This window comes from Musa acuminata, chromosome BXJ3-2 (genome assembly GCF_036884655.1).
Source record: "Musa acuminata AAA Group cultivar baxijiao chromosome BXJ3-2, Cavendish_Baxijiao_AAA, whole genome shotgun sequence".
NCBI lineage: Eukaryota > Viridiplantae > Streptophyta > Magnoliopsida > Zingiberales > Musaceae > Musa > Musa acuminata.
Genome location: NC_088350.1, coordinates 31265831 through 31282605, shown reverse-complemented (window position 1 = coordinate 31282605; position 16775 = coordinate 31265831). Strand labels below are relative to the sequence as shown.

General features: G+C 35.4%; 2 protein-coding genes across 2 annotated transcripts; one reads left to right on the top strand and one right to left on the bottom strand.

Moving 5' to 3' along the window:
* The first annotated feature begins 2298 nt into the window (after window positions 1–2298).
* LOC103975358 (cysteine synthase) lies at window positions 2299–11853 on the top strand. Its single transcript, XM_009390301.3, has 7 exons — window positions 2299–2430; window positions 4783–4910; window positions 6624–6826; window positions 8161–8286; window positions 9886–10044; window positions 11164–11357; window positions 11440–11853. The coding sequence occupies exons 1-7, from the start codon at window positions 2344–2346 to the stop codon at window positions 11563–11565; spliced, it is 1023 nt and encodes a 340-aa protein (XP_009388576.1). The 5' UTR covers window positions 2299–2343; the 3' UTR covers window positions 11566–11853.
* A 1925-nt stretch (window positions 11854–13778) lies between these two features.
* On the bottom strand, window positions 13779–15557 carry LOC103976228 (uncharacterized). The gene is made up of 3 exons (XM_018822240.2): window positions 15353–15557; window positions 14724–15246; window positions 13779–13983 (listed from the first exon to the last, which is right to left on the bottom strand). The coding sequence occupies exons 1-3, from the start codon at window positions 15555–15557 to the stop codon at window positions 13779–13781; spliced, it is 933 nt and encodes a 310-aa protein (XP_018677785.2).
* Between the last annotated feature and the right edge of the window lie 1218 nt (window positions 15558–16775).

The following is a 16775-nucleotide window of genomic DNA, read 5'->3' as shown; positions in this document are numbered from 1 at the left end:
ATTTCATCCCAGGGTTAGCACTTCCACTTGTGATTGCCAAAGTAAGGCATTGAGAAATGTCCTTTCCAAGGGAGAAAGAATTCCTCTATTTGGTTAAGATTTCTGTGAAAGAGCTTCACAAATTTAGAACAATTACAACTCGCAGACTTTTCTGACCATCTTGCACTAAGCTGTTTGTTCTGATAAGACCAAATGGACAGTGTTACATTTGAAATCTTGATGGCATTGTTGGCTTTGACTTAGAAAAGATGAATGGATAACTCACTGGACTCGGTTATCAATCTGACTGATCCGATACTGCAGAGGGATGTCGATGGAAAGTAGCAATTCCTTCTTCTTTTTTTTCTCTCTCTTTAAATCTTTGAGCTGATTCTGATAATTGTGGGTGGATGATAACTTTAGGTTTAAAGATGACTGATGCTTAGCAAAGAAATGCAACTGAATGTGAGATGAGTTCCTTTGCCTTTATCCTCTACTCATTATTGAATGTGACTGTGACTTCCTGTTCTCAGCTCTTCCCATTTCCATGTTTAGAAACTGTGATGAGGAGGCTGATGAACACTACATCTGACATGACAGTCCATTATGGTATGTGCTGTTCCCACCAACTACGAATTAAATGACACCTCGTGCACAATGGATTTGCTGCTTACATCAACTCTTGCTAGTTCATGTTGCCCTCAACATATTCCATTTGGACACTTCCAGGAAGGAAGCAAATGGGCAATAAATGCTGTCTCTTTCTGAAGTATGTCTTCTTATGTTATTAGGGAAAAAATAACAGTATGTAAGAATAAATAAAAAGAAAATTCAAATGAGCACTTCAAATCCATGTACTTGGGATTAATCTAACATTACATGATCGATGAATAAGAAATGCATGCTCCTCCTGACTTCATCCAACTGATGAAGGACAGCAAGTATCAGTCAGGGCCTTCTCAACTGGCATGATAGCCTGAACAAACCTGATGAAATATATCACACAGACAGAGTTGGAATGATGCATGAATCAATGATGAATCTATTAGTTAATTCTGTTTGTGAACTAGACATATTTGTCTTATTTAGATCATAAAACTCAGATGAAAGCACATGCTACAGCAACACAAAAGTGAATCAACAGGAAAGAAAATAAACATTTTTCTGTAACCAATGCTAAGAGAAATCTGAAATCTGTAACCAATGCTATCACAAACTCAATGTGAAATCTATAATTTTGCATTTTTAGTCATGCATTTCCTTAAGCCTATAAATTAAAGAGCAGAATTGACTCTATAAGAACATTTGAAGGATACAAAATGTGATCAAATTTTCCTGTGGAGCACAAAGCACTCCAAATTTGTCATGATGCTATTATTTTTTAGTATTATGTTCTGATCCCCTACCTAACTAATAGATCTTATAGCCAAAAATATTATTATTATTATTCAGTATTATATTTTGAACCCTTACCTAATACCTCTTTTGGCATCGACGAAAAAGTCATTTATCATAATATTCTGTCGTGATAATATTATGATAATTTGTTAAAGTCTTTATCAACTAAGATAATTAATACTTTTAAAACATTAGTCAAAATATTATATTTTGAACCCTTACCTAATACCTCTTTGGGCATCGACGAAAATGTCATTTATCATAATATTCTGTCATGATAATATTATGATAATTTGTTAAAGTCTTTATCAACTAAGATAATTAGTACTTTTAAAATATTAGTCAAAATATTATATTTTGAACCCTTACCTAATACCTCTTTGGGCATCGACGAAAAAGTCATTTATCATAATATTCTGTCATGATAATATTATGATAATTTGTTAAAGTCTTTATCAACTAAGATAATTAGTACTTTTAAAACATTAGTCAAAAAATAATATAAAGGAAATAAATCTTGATGTCATGATAATATTCTGTGTCTGCGATTTAATCGAATAAGATATAAGTAATACGAGGAGAATAGTCTCTTTGTTGGAATGGGTAAGGTTGACAAGTGATTGTTTATGTTCTGGTGTGATTTTGATGATTAAATTTATAGCCGCAAAACTCATTGGATCTTTTTCAAGGACATCATTTTTTTGAAGTAAGAATTTCTACTTGAAGAAAAATACTTTTCCCTAATCAAATAATCAATGATATTGATCCTTTTGAGAAACCTTGTGCACTGGATGATTTTTCTCTTAAGATTATAGTTAACCAATAATTAATCTTAAAAAAAAATACAATATCTACAATGTAGATAAATCTTGCTTAAATAAATAAAAAAATAGATATATAGTAGATGGATGCATACAAAGATGTGTCTTGAAGTCTGCAGTCCGTTGCTTGGAGCTCATCTTCGAGATGGAGGCGAGGAGAGGGCTTCCTTCACTGATCTCGTCGCAGGAAGCGGAAGGCGAGAGGGAGAACATCGCCTCTGATATCACTCAGGTGCTGTTGTTGTCGCCCGTCTTCCACTTCCCTCTCCTCTCCGTCACCGTTTCTTGCTCCGACTCGTCTTCCACTGTTCGGTTCTGGGCTTCACTGGGAGCTTTGAGCTCCTTTTGCTGCCCTTTTCCTGATTTTTAGATGCCTTTTGCTCTCCAAAGTTGGTTGCTTTATGTGAAGCACAAATGGGGTTTCTCTCTGTCCCTCTCCTCTCCTATTTATAGGAAAGATTTCCTTAACAGAATAGAAGATTTTTTTCAATAGAATAGAGAGAGATTTCCTTGTATAGTTAGGGAAATCTTATCTTCTATCAAAATATACTTTTCTTGACTAATTACTTAAAGATCCTGGCATAATTACTTGTGGCCTTGGATAATATTTGTGAAAAAGAAGGTTATTTTCTTGACTTCAATTTTCTCCAGAAAAAAGAAAAAAAGATGACACAATGAATCAGGTTGGACTTTGAGAAGTTTCCACTTTTCAGTTAATACAAGGGTGTATGCAATATGGCATTTCTGATATCGAGGTTGGTTTAAGAAAGAAAAACTGCTTTGCTTGGTGCCTCACAAGGGATAACTTTCTTCCTATCTGAAGTTAAATGTTGTAATAATATGTCTCAGATATTATCTACTGCAACTCCTAAAATGACTCATTTTGTGTTTGGACCGGATCAATATCTTGAACCTTGCAGTTTTAGTATTAAAGATGCCTTCCAGAATATTAAGTCTGAAGGTTCGTATCTGATTTGAGTTTTTTACATTACAACATTGACCAATTTTGGCAACTTTGGTTGCTTATGTCTACTTCATTTTTTATCAAAATAAACACATCCAGTAACACCTATGCATCTACCAACATTGTTAAAATTCCATGTGAGGTATGTTCTTTGTGAAGGCCTAGGCTCTCATGGATGTCTATTGTGTCACTATATTTTCTCTTGATTACTTGGTCATTTTCCACCTAGCTTCAGATGTTACAAATGCAATAGAATGGTGTTTAAACTATTGGTGATCATCATTGGAGTTGATTGATGTAACACCAGAAACCCACAACTGCCTGGGACGGATTAATCCAAGGCTCTTGCATTTGTATGGATAAACTCAAATTTATCCAATGACACAAAAGGTTCAGGGGAAGAAGGAAGAAAGAAGAAGAAATGGGGGAAAATTGGAGAACAAACTCTAAAATTCTTGAAGTTGAGTATAAGCAAACATCAAAATGACCACATAGTATATCTTTATATTGTATAGATAACAGCATGCTGTATATCACATGCCCTAGAAATACACCCTAAAGTTTGAGAAGAAAGAAGAAAAGCACTATATCTTAGTAAATTTTTAAACCTTTTTTTTTTCAGATTGGTCTTTATACATGTAAATATATGTATTTTTTAGTTATTTTATTCTTCTTTACTTTCCAGTTTCTTTTGTGTTTCTGTGGCTGTGCTACCCCTTCTGTTTATATTATATTTGATAGACCCTGGTTCTAAAATCTAATATCAATCTTAAAGCCAAATCCATGATCTTCTTGAACTTGATATTCATTTTAAGGGGCTTTACTCATATTGTTTGGGACCCAAGTTATAGCAAATATGCCATCAGAGAATAAACTATTAGTGTCTGTGAGTCAGGCCGTCACCTACTATGTACTGATGATACTTGGACAATGACAGCAGGATGATGAGCTATGATGTTTTTGGAATTCTATGTTGCTACATCCTTCTACATTATTCTTTTATAGCAGTTGCAAATGTACAAATGATACTCTGACAAGAAATTATAGTCTGTTTATATGTCTTGAAGATGTGGAATCATTCAATATAGAGTATTTGTCTCTGTTGTGCACTTATAAGCTTATAACACATTTTACATGACACTGTACTTTGTGTGATATATATTCTATAGTTGATGGAGAGATCAAGGTTCGCAATATCGTACCGTACCGGTATTTCGACCTGGGCTCGGTACCGGTACGGTACGGTATACCGAGCGGTACACCTGGGTGTACCGAGACTGTAGCATTGCTACAGTGCTACAGTACACTGCTACAGTCTACAGTATAATGCTACAGTATACAGTACAGTGCTACAGTAGTACAGTACCTCGGACCGGTAACAGTCGGTCTGCGTACCGAAAACCTATCGGACCGGTACGTACCGCCCGTACCGGGCGGTATGGCTCGGTACGGCAGACCCCTGGGAGAGACTGTGTGGTTTTTCTGCTGATTTTTCTTATGTTCACGATAATTTACTGTTTTAATTCTCCAAATTCATATTGTTGTTATCATTAGCCAAAGAAACATTTAAATTATTCTATTCAAGCGTGTAAACTAAATCATGTTAGTAAATTTATTCAGCTTATAGGTTGGACGCCACTTATAGAATTGAAAATAATTGTGGAAAAAGAGGAAATAAATGTAAGATTGATTGCCAAGATGGAAGCATACCAACCCCTTTCCTCTGTGAAAGACCGAAGTGCTCTCAGGTTTGTCACTGGACAATCTGCTACATTTCCATGAGACAGTCTTTATCCTTTATTATCACACTAAAGGTCAAATTGGACCAAATAGTCATTCTTAAGGTCCAGCTTCTTCATACTAACTTTATTCTTATGTCTTGTAGATTCCACCTAGCAATTATATGGATGACTTTAAGTTATGCACTACCTTGAAGCTTTATAACTGCAAATTTTCTTGTTATACAAACTTTGACTAATATACTAAACTTCATCAAGAATAATAGCAATGTGTTTTCAATTACTTTACATGTCGTAATGTAGAAATACCACATAATTGTTACCAATGAGATAATTACTTTACTCTTGCAATTAATACCACAAGTGTAATTCACATTTACTATTCATATGCTCTTTGGAAGATACAAAATTCTTTTCAGTATGACCTTAATTATCTCTTGCTTCCACTTCTAGTTATATTGATAAAATAATCTTCTAAACTTTGCTGGATGCATCATCGTAAGTTATATAGTCATATACATGAATATACATATCTAATCATGGTTACTACATTAACATTAGCTCTAATAATTTACTCCCTTAAATTAAATTATGTGAATACAAAATTCAGTGTGTTTTATTGGCTTAAACATTTAGGAAAAGTCTGGATGAGGTCTATACTGTGAAGAGGAAAAAAGGGGAAAGCATTTTTTTGTGAAATTTTATACAATGAATTGTAGATGCTTTCTTTTTTGTGTTTACTTGGCCCTGAGTCAGCACCATTGGATTTATAGGACACACATAGAGCCATAGAACAGTATTTTTTTGGAAATACATTGACAAGGTTTTCAGATTTCAAGTTATTTTATGATTTAGTTCCATTTTTCTGCAATACATAGAAGTTCATTAGGTGCTAAGATTATGCAGTAGAATCTGTGTTTTTCTTGCAACAGAATTGTAAAGCAGGGTGGCACTCGCATACTTTTTTATGCTAATTCCACATGGTATCGTCAAGCTCATTTTTGCAATCATTTTTGTTTTTGAATTTCAGAAAATGAATATATATAAAACAATAAAGTTGAGTCATCAAAATTGAGGGATTGAAACTGGTCAGTAACCAAAAATATTATCCAGCAGTTCTGACAAATTAGAAGTCCAAGAAGAATAATAGTATAATTCAGTGATCAATCACATAATTTCCTCTGCAATTTCATTTGGTGTTCTATGCACAAGATGAATCCTCATACATTTCCTTAGTCAGAACTTGACAGTACTTACCTGGTAAAATTGCCATTGTATGCATTTGAAGCTAAGAATGAGCAAATATTTATTATGACTGAAATTTTGGTTGTTCTGTTTCACAACCACATACTTTGACAAGGTAAAACTAAGTAACTATCTTGAACCATACAAGTATAACAAACAAACTGAAAACATAAGGAAATATGCCACTATGGGGCAGCAAATTGCCATTTCCAGATTTACCAGTTTGTAGAAACTAGAAAATATGTTCAATATTGCTAAATTCTTGATGAATAGGAAGTTTTGACTCTAAAAAGTTGCACAAATCTAAAATCATCCTTCTTCTAGAGCCTTGGTAGTATATTAAAATGACAGATGTACTTGATGTCACATGAATGGACAATTAGATATCATGGAAGATCATCTCTTTCATCCTAGTGGACACTATCAGTGCTAGAAATTTATTTGTCTTAGTGTTTCTCATTGTCTATTATATGTTAGAATGATAGAAGATGCAGAGGAGAAGGGCCTGATAACACCTGGAATTACAACGTTGGTGGAGCCCACAAGTGGAAATCTTGGAATTGGTTTGGTGTACATAGCTCTTCGGAAAGGTTACAAGTTCATTGCAGTTATGCCAGGTCATTATTCAATGGACAAAAGGATCCTATTGAGATATTTGGGTGCTGAAGTGTCACTGACTGGTAATTCATAATTTGTTTAGTTCTCGATAGTAATAATTTCTCTTTCTTGCAGCATTCTTACATGTCAGATGTTTTTCTTACAGTTTCTGTAGCCTTTTAAATTTCTACTTGAAGTGTTTCCCTTTTAGATAACTGTATTTTCAGTATGTTATTTCCTGTTTTAATGGACTTGGTAATAATATGCGGTCATCCCATTAACAACGATGGAGAAAATATAACATATAAGGGTTTCCAAAGTACGGTCAATTCCTTGTCTCGCATAATGGTTTGGAAGTCTCTGGTCACTATGTGATTTTATTAAAATGCTTGTATCTGCTTCTCATCGTTATCCAGCTCTTCCAGACAAAGAGATTGGCTAGAAAACACAGCTCAAAATAGAAGGGTATCTACAAAATTTTGTGAGCAACCATGAAACTGTTGTTAGCCCTCTATAACTGGCATCAAATTTCTGGTCAAAGCATGTACAGTCGAAGTAGGCTTCTAGCTGACATCTCTCGGTAATATTTATCAGGTTTAATTTCTGGAAAATGCATATGATGGCATAGATATGGTGACTAATGCTGGTTTATGTCTTTATGATTCTTCTTGGCTCTATCAACTCAGACCACCTGCTATCGCTGCAACTGATTTGCAAACTGAGACCACAGGCAGAGGGATATAGCCCATGTCTAGACGATGATTCAACAAAATTCTGACCGACATTATCTCCTGAATAATGATTTATAGATTCCTTGATGTTCAGGTATATTAGTTAGTTCCCAAGACCATGTAGGATGTCTTTGTTGTTGTACTTCTCTCTTTCTTTACAATAATAAAATTCTGTCATATATCTTCTAAAAGGCCTACAATCTATTATTTCTGCAGGAACATCATAATGCCCATTACCTAGAAGAAATCTTATCCAACTTATGAGTATATTAGGAACATGCTTTCATATATACAGTGACCTGAATGAATGTTGAGGTTTCTATAAGGTCTGCATTAGAATGGTTCTGTCCTATTATTAAGAAGAGTATGACTATCCTTAATCTTGATATGGCCACATTTTAGTCATGTGAGGAAGTCCATAATGCTTGTGTGTGTGTGTATAGCATTAGTGACCATCATGTCTGTTGCAATAAAAAGCGTAGAAAACTTCTGAGTACTGTTAGTAGACACATTTGGCAAATGTTGCTCTCATCAGTTGCAAGTAGTGGTTGCTCATCCTGTGTCATAGCCATCCATCATCACTTGTATCATAGACTTCTCTTCAATTGATGAGTCTATGCGCTTAACTTGGTTTCTTCAATGAATCCAGTTTTTGAGAGTAAATTCATAGTTCAATTCTTTTACAGATCCTAAATTAGGCTTTCAGGGATTGGTTGACAGAATAGAGCAACTGAAGGAGAAAATACCAAATGTGCATGTGCTTGATCAGTTCACCAATCCAGCGAATCCCGAGGCACATTTCACTGGAACTGGTATTACTTCTTACACATAATTTCTTGTACACTTTGGTGTCATTAAGTAACACTGTGATACATACTGCCAGCTTCTAATTCATAGTATTTCTCTTGAAATAGGTTAATTATGAACAACTCAAATTCTGCCTTGCCAATAATATGTACAATAAAATTTTCATCTTATTTGGAGATTTAACAGCTTCATCTTTTCTTTATTACTTTGGTGGCTGTATGTCATGGCCTTGCTTTGGTGGTTGTTGTTTATCCTTGCATTACTTATCTTTTATCTGCAGCTTAATGTCTAGGAAGGTGTAATGAAGAACTTATACATGTTCAATGGTGTGACTTGAACAAGTGTTGTAGGGTATGGTCCCCACCTATGCCTCTAGAACTTGCAACTGCATTTCTGAATCTTCCACGTCCATGACCAAATTTATAGAACTCTTATTGATCTGTAACATGGCATTCCCATGCTTGTCCTTTATATGTAATAAAGAACAATTACTCAGTTGCAACCTTATAAGCAAAATGAATCGGTTTAAATTGACACTGTTGCTTCTGATAGTGTGACTTGGATGTTATCTGACTGAAAACCACCAAATGTTCTTCAATGGTATCAAATTCTGTCTTGTAGAACAATTAAATGATGCCAATTATGTAATGCAAAATTGTAAATGCTTAACATGTTGAAAAATAAAAAATAGTGCATCCGTTAACATGAGAAATACAATTTATTATTTCAGTTGCAGGAGGAAATTTGAGGATTACATTGTCAATATTTAACACAAAATGTCTTGGGAATAGAAGATAAACTCTTCTACTAAGTGAATACTTCCAATAGCACTCTTCTTTTTGTTTATCTAGTTCATGGTACATGTACTTATTACTTACATTTTTTTATAAAAATGTGTTTACCTTGGCCCATCCATTGTCGTTGAACAGAATTTGTATAAAACTCTAAGACCATCAGTGTGTCAAAGCTCAAATCTCTGCCTCTCTATGATCCAACTGCCAAAATACCCCAGTAGCTTAATTACTCCCTTTGTGGTTGTTGCTTATGATATCTGGAATGATTTTTAATTATCTCATTAGTTTCAAGATAATTTTAAACTCTAATGATATGACCGATCCGTCCTTATCTGAAAGGCAAATTGTGAACCATCTCTATAGTTCAAGGCCCTCTGGTTCTCACTACCATTTTAAGCTTTGTTGCCCAAGATCTCCAAGAATTTGATTCTTGCCTATTTCCATTTTTTTCACCACTCTCTGCTTTGATCTTCTTAAAAGCTGCCTCACTATGTTGCCTCCATCCTTCACCATTCTATCCATTGTCTTCACCCAATCTCAAGGAGGAACCTGACTAGATAGGTCAACATGTTTTGACTTATGAAACATCATATAGAAAATGTGTACAATTTGATTAATAATCTATTGCAATTGATTGTAATAGGTGATATGCAATTTGCATGTCATAAGATACTTCTGTTGCTGTCTCTATTTCTTTCTTTAAGTGATTTTTAAAATATCCTATTTGGCCTGCTATACAACACTATCCAGTAAATGAAAAGGCACGCATTAGAATAGTATATGCTAACAATTTGTTTGTACTTGACTCAGGACCGGAAATATGGAAAGATACAGCGGGCAAGGTAGATATTTTTGTATCTGGTCCTGGCTCGGGTGGTACTATCACTGGTGTTGCCAAGTATCTCAAGATGAAAAATAAAGATTTGAAAATCATTTGTGTTGAACCTACAGAGAGTGCAGTTATTTCAGGTACAACTTGATTTGTGTTCTGGAGTACCAGATTGTATCTAGTCAAAGTAGTGTGTTTATGTGGATTTTGTAAATTCCATTTCAATTTTGTGAATGATTTTCCTTTATTTCAAGGAACCTTAGAATCAAAAGTCAGTATGAACATTTGAGAAGAATGAATTACTTACAATAGAAGGTAAATTTATCACTTTGTCATATGCAATCAGATCATGTGGTAAGATTAATAGGCCAACTCTGGTCATACCTTAGTGTATTTCTGCATGGTCTTTAGGTTGGTAGCCTTATTTTGATCCCACATTGTGTTGTGACACTTTTAAATAAATTTAGCCTCCTATGAATATCTGCAGGCTACAACGAGTAAATTTCTCACTATTGATGCTTTTTTGACTTATATTGTTAAGAATATATTTAACTTAAGGTAACATATACATCATGTTTCATCTATTGATTTGAACTATAGTATGTAATGACATTGATAAAAAATTTAGGATGATATCAGAAAAGGCTGCCAAGTTCAAATATTGTACATACTAAATATATGGTGCAAACCCAGATAAGAATGATACTATTATGAGGGACAGATGCAGGATTTTAATGATATAATTTAAAGATTTTGATTAGAAAACTACAAATCACAAAGAAAATCCCAAAGTTTAGGTCAGTAGGAAAGAGCCTAATGTATGCTTTAACATATATACGTTTTAATCAGTAACCCAACATGACCAGGTAGCAGCTTGGGTTTTATTCTTCATCAAGAAACAATTATTATCATGGGTGATATTTTTTTAACTAAAATTTACAGCAACCACCTTTTAGTCGTATTGATCCTGTCATGATATTATGCCTAAGATGTCAAATCTTTTGAATTTACTCCCCATTGTGATTTTTCTTAATCATAATAGGTGCTTAATCGCCTCATCATGTCAGTGAAATAACTTCTCCATCAGTCATGGAGATAAATGTTGACCATATATAATTAACTTGCACACTTGCCTTGGTGATAGAAAGCATGGAGAAAAAAGAAAGCATGCACCAGTGTCTCTTGTTCTGAGAATTTTGGATGTCATTGATTTCTACAAGAGGAGATATATTAAGTTAAAGTCTGTTTGTGTCATGTAGGTGGAAATCCAGGCTCACATAATATTCAGGGGATAGGAGCAGGTTTTATTCCAAAGAACCTGGATACATCTTACATCGACGAGGTTATCACTGTGTCCACTGAAGAGGCAATGACACAGGCAAGAAGACTGGCAATTGAAGAAGGATTACTTGTTGGTATATCTTCAGGAGCCAATTTAGCAGCATGCCTAAAGGTTGATTTTGTTGAATTTTGAAAAAAAATTTGCATACAATTTTGTTTTCTTCTTTCTGTTTCTAATGATTTACTGGATATAGATCGCTCGTAGAGCAGAGAATGAGGGCAAGATGATTGTCACAATATTCCCTAGTGGTGGGGAAAGATATATGAGCACAGACCTATTCGACAAAGTGAGAGAAGAATGCATGAATATGACTTACTGAAGGATGGATTCTTTCAGTAAATTGTAAAGACCTCTACAGATATGTTGTATCCTACACCAATTTTTGTTTGAAGCATGATACCGATATACAACTCCAGTAGTAAGTTCATACTTCCCCTAATCTCTGTATTGTGTGTTTCCATGGTTGTACCTAGGAGTCGATATTACATATGTGATTGGCAACAGGAAACAAGTGTCAGATGATGTCCTCAAACCAACTCCCAGCATACATCATATCAATGTAAGTCTCTAAGAATCTGATTATGAAAGAATATGTTGTAGTTTGTCACATTCAAGTATGGTTCTGTGATGTTCTCACTGTTATGCGTTTACTATTATGCCATTAATTGGGTTTTGGCCCTAACTTGTTCTTTTTATTTCATAATATGAAGACATTATCATAAGCTCATAGAAGATCATGGATACATGTTTCTCTTCTACTTTATATCCTATTCAAAGTTTTGTTCATTTCATAAAGAAGTTGTAAAGTGCAGTAGGGGGTTAATAACATATTATCCCACGTAGATAGTTACCTTTAGCATTTCGGTCCTTATACTTTAAAAAGTTACATGACATCCCTATAGTTATGAAAGTAAAATGAATATGTTCATTTATCCTAATGTCATTGGTTTTATCAACGAAAATGTGAAAACAAAGGATAAAAAGATAATTTTAATATTTTAGTTGGTGGTGACGGACGACGTCGGTAGTGGTGAACGGTGGCATCGTTAGGGTCGCGGGTAGCTGTTGTGGATGAGGAGAGCGACGGTGAGAGGTGAGGGCTGCTCTGCATTTGTGTTGCTCTACATCTATGTTGATGTCAATGCAATCCACTTGACATTTGTATCGTTGGCTCTTTCATTGCTTGGTGACTATGTCGATGTCGATGGAGTTGTTGAGTGGCGAAAGGGCCACTCAACATATGCATCATCATTGACGCAGATGTAGAGTGGTGAAAGGATCGCTTGGCATCTGCAATAGCTTCAACGTAGTTGCCGAGCAACGAAAGTACCGTTGATGTAGATGTCGAGTGATGCCACTTTGCATTTGCTTTAGCGTCAATGCAGTTGCCGAGCGACACTACTCGGCATTTGCATTAGTGGCCCTTTTATTATTTGATAACTACGTCGATGTTGACATAGATGCAGAGCAATCCTTATTTTTCACTGTCACTCTCCTCATCCACAACAATCACCCGTGGCCTCTAGCGATATCATCATCCGTCACCACCAACTGAAATGTTAAAATTATCATTTTATCTTTTGTTTTCATGTTTCTATTGATAAAAATCAATATTGTTAGGATAAATGGATCTAGATGTTTCACTTTTATAACTATAGAGATATCAATATAATCTTTTAAGGTATAGGGATTAAAATGTTAAAGGTCGTTAACTACAAGAGATAATATGTAATTAATCATAGAAGAGCATAAATAAAGATTAAGTATAAACCTGCCCAATATTCCATTTATCTTGAATATTTGCAAACTCAGCAAACCTTAGGTCAAGTGGATGATATTTTCTTGTCTCTTATTATTTCCAGCTCCCATCCCTGCTTGAATAGTATCTTTATAAATTATTTATAAATTGTATATCTAAGTGTGTGACAAAAACATTTGATGTTCTCAGCTGAAAACCCATGACTTCCAACTTGCCCTATTGGGTGGTTAGTAATTTTTCTTACTCAAAATGTATCTTCAAGAATTAGAATTCCTTTTCAGAAACAGAAACTTGAGCAACCCTTGATTGATTCCTTCATCAAGTTTTGCATGCCTGACTTATTATCAGAATGTTATGGAGAGTATGACTGTCGCTGCCAGAATGAACCCACAGGAAACAGTTACTAGCAAATCTTGGGAAAACATGGCTCATCACCTGTAAGAGTTAGTAGGAAGGGAGCCATAATATGCTAGAATTCCTGCAGTAGACTGACTGCAGTAGTAAGTTCAGGGATCATTTTTCATAGTCAACCGAGGTTAACTATTTTAATGGTACAGAACACAAGTCTACACACTGTTTTGCACATGAAGCAAGGATCACAACATTATTGGAACTGGTATCCATATAATTGCAAGTTTACACACTGTTTACACATGAAGCAAGGATCACAACATTATTGGAATTGGTATCCATATAATTGGTTCTGGTTCTGGTCTTTGTAGGAACTTTCATCACCCTTTTGCTACATTGGAGGCCACCTTGTATGCATTTCCTTAAAGCATACCAACAGAAACAATGAGCACATTCTGCTGGTCATCACCAACATAATTAAGGTCACTTAAATCTTTTACCATTGTGCATGAATCCAAGATAAGCAATAGAGCTGTAAGCCAAGGCCATGAAAGAGTGAAAAAAATGCTAGATGACTTGAGCATCTCCAGGGCAGCACTCAGAACACTGGCCTTCTCCCATTTGCTCCTGTAATAGAGGGAAAACTATTGTCAAGTTTACTTAGATACTCATTGCCTATAATGAAAAGGGTGATAAATTTGGAATTACCATCATCTCATAGAAATATATAAACACATTTTTCCACGTATGGTGGATTAGCCAAATGAGATCCGAGAGCAATCAACTTGTAGTGATGTATCAGTCGACATGGCAAGAAATGGATGTCAACAAACAAAACTAAAAGGAGTAATCGAGTTGCATTGTAACTCACTAACTCAACAACAGAATGAGCAACAAGAAAAGCATGAAGGCCATCTGAGCCATGTCCTTCGTGCTGCAACTGGTTTTGTTTTTGGAGTGTCTGCTTCAGGATGCTCTTCCGATTGTGGTTGAGGCTGCTGCGTCTGCTCCTTTTCAAATGGTTGTACAGATTCACCTTTAAAAGATCCATTTCTTCCTTCCACTGTCAATCTGAAACAGATTAACTTAGAAGAGGAGAAAACAAAACATTTTTACAGATTTAAATTTCATTGCCAAGACATCTGACATCCCCACAGCATCATTAAAATTTTATCTTAATATAAAACAGTAGTTGCACCATATAGCCAAACTTGAATTGTATCTATCTGGCTTCAAGCATCTCATGTTTTGCTTCGAATAGATTCGAGGATAATAAGAATGGACATCACAAGCATGTATGTCAATAATCTCAGCGTATTCATGTGTACGTACCAGTTAAATGACAGAGGGTTAGAACGAGTACATACATCGGAAATGCAAAAGAACGATAGCTGTTCACGCTGCCGCAATCAGAATATCGAGGTGTGCTATCGGAATGGGGAATATTGCCAAGCGTAGAAGGTCTATCTTTTTCAGCATGCTCCTCTGTGATCGCCTTCAAAACATCCTTCTTGGGTTGGGCACTTGTCACTTCAGATTCAACCGGTTGCCGGAAACTAGATCCTACTCCAACACTCCGTGCTGGAGAAGAGCCGCTAAGTGGTGGAGGAAATCCATCTGAATGGTTGCCGTACAAGCTAGTCAGATCTCCGGACTTCCCCGTGTGGATACTGAACAATGATTCATTAGAAGCCACACTCCATTCCATCGGTGCGTTGGACTTCGTCCTATCGAATACCGAAGAAGGTATCCTGTTTGGATCAGGGACATCTGCTCTTCCCATTAACTGAATTGATGGAGACTGCTTCGCCCCAACCATGCCAAAATTATCAGATCCAAGACTATCACCAGAAGCATAGGGAGAGAATGGTGTTCCAATTGGCACTTTACCTGACAAAATGGGTTCAACAGTCATATATTACACCACATGAGAAGGAGACTGCAAATTGTTTTTTTGGTATCTCATAAAGCCCTGTCTTTGGCTTGCTGTGCTTACCTGTATCTATCTGGAAGAAATCTTCATCTGATAAAGTGCTTGAAGAAGGGGAAGTCGACAAGGATCCTTCCACAATTTTAGGTACAATTTCTGAGTTTGTCACATCATGGTCATCGACAATGATGGCTGCATGGGTATGTTCCTTTTCATTCTCTGGACTTGTGTTGCTCGATTTGGAACTTGCTCTCATATGTTCAAAGTCCATAAGTGATGTCTGGATCAGGTCTCAAACTCTTAAACTACATAATATGTAATGGATTCTAATAGTTTGTCAATTAAAACCTACAAAAAAACAGAATGAATTAATTGTAAAATCCTCAGTGCAAACTATGTTAACATGATAAAAAAGCATAATACAGGGTGTAAAACAAGAGGAACAGATAGATGGGTGGCTTAAAAGCATGCATGCAGTGATACAGATAACAAAGAGAAATTAAGATCACTTGCCATTTTATGATCATGTCTTAAAAAGTGTTGAATGGGCTTGTGAATATAGTGCCAGATTAATCCACTTGCAATTTTACGACCATGTTGTGGTACGAGTATCCTATGGGTAATGTAAATCCTTCAGTCAGAGATAGAAATTTTACCAGCAGCTCCAGAAAGCATTTTATAAACCAACTAACCATAAGAAAAATCCTTGCATGATGTCCACAGTCTGCACATAAAGCCCTGTCTTTAGCTGGGAGTAACAAATGTTGTCAGCCTTCAGGATCTTTTTCTTAATATGTACTACAAATATATATATATTTTTTTTTTAGGAAAAGGAGAAGGCACAAGATACAGCAATTAAGCTGTTGGTGTGAGAATGATCAATGCATTGCCGTGCAAAATGGCATGGGGAGAATACCTAAAATGAACTCACATATACATTTCATTAACATGCATGATGCAGAGTATCCTCTTTCAACACAACAAATTTGCAGCAGCACAGAAACTGTAGGAACTAGTAGGAAATGAAATGCTAAAATAGAAAATATAGTTTTATGTTCTCAAATACTTGGTTCTGCCTGTAACCACAAAAGAGACCAACAGTAGCAGCTTATGTAAGGGTTAGGGTAGCTTTATGTTCTAATGATTTGCTAAATCCTCTGTTACCTTCATCTTGTCAAACTCACCAAATATATTTCTTCTAGTGCATTGATGTCAACATTTCATACTTCCTAGTCTATGTATTCTACGGTCTCTCCTTGATAAATAACTCTATAAGTTTTGTAATAGATTTATTTTAATAGTTATAAACTCAGTCTTATTTTAAGATTGTCATAATAGACATAAACGTAAGTAGTTACAGTTAGAAACTACCATAATTGGGATCTGCCTTTTACGTGACAACAAAATTAAATCATAAAATAATAACAATCCATTTGTTAGTTCATTTATGGTAATATAAGGTAGCTCACATTGTCTATTTTACCTATAC

Coding starts and splice junctions, on each gene's coding strand:
- LOC103976228 (XM_018822240.2), bottom strand. CDS start 15,557: ATGGACTTTGAACATATGAGAGCAAGTTCCAAATCGAGCAACACAAGT. Junction 15,247..15,352: donor TTTCTTCCAGATAGATACAG/GTAAGCACAGCA, acceptor CCATTTTGTCAG/GTAAAGTGCCAATTGGAACA. Junction 13,984..14,723: donor CGTTCTTTTGCATTTCCGAT/GTATGTACTCGT, acceptor CCTCTATTACAG/GAGCAAATGGGAGAAGGCCA.
- LOC103975358 (XM_009390301.3), top strand. CDS start 2,344: ATGGAGGCGAGGAGAGGGCTTCCTTCACTGATCTCGTCGCAGGAAGCG. Junction 4,911..6,623: donor AAAGACCGAAGTGCTCTCAG/GTTTGTCACTGG, acceptor ATTATATGTTAG/AATGATAGAAGATGCAGAGG. Junction 10,045..11,163: donor AGAGAGTGCAGTTATTTCAG/GTACAACTTGAT, acceptor TGTGTCATGTAG/GTGGAAATCCAGGCTCACAT.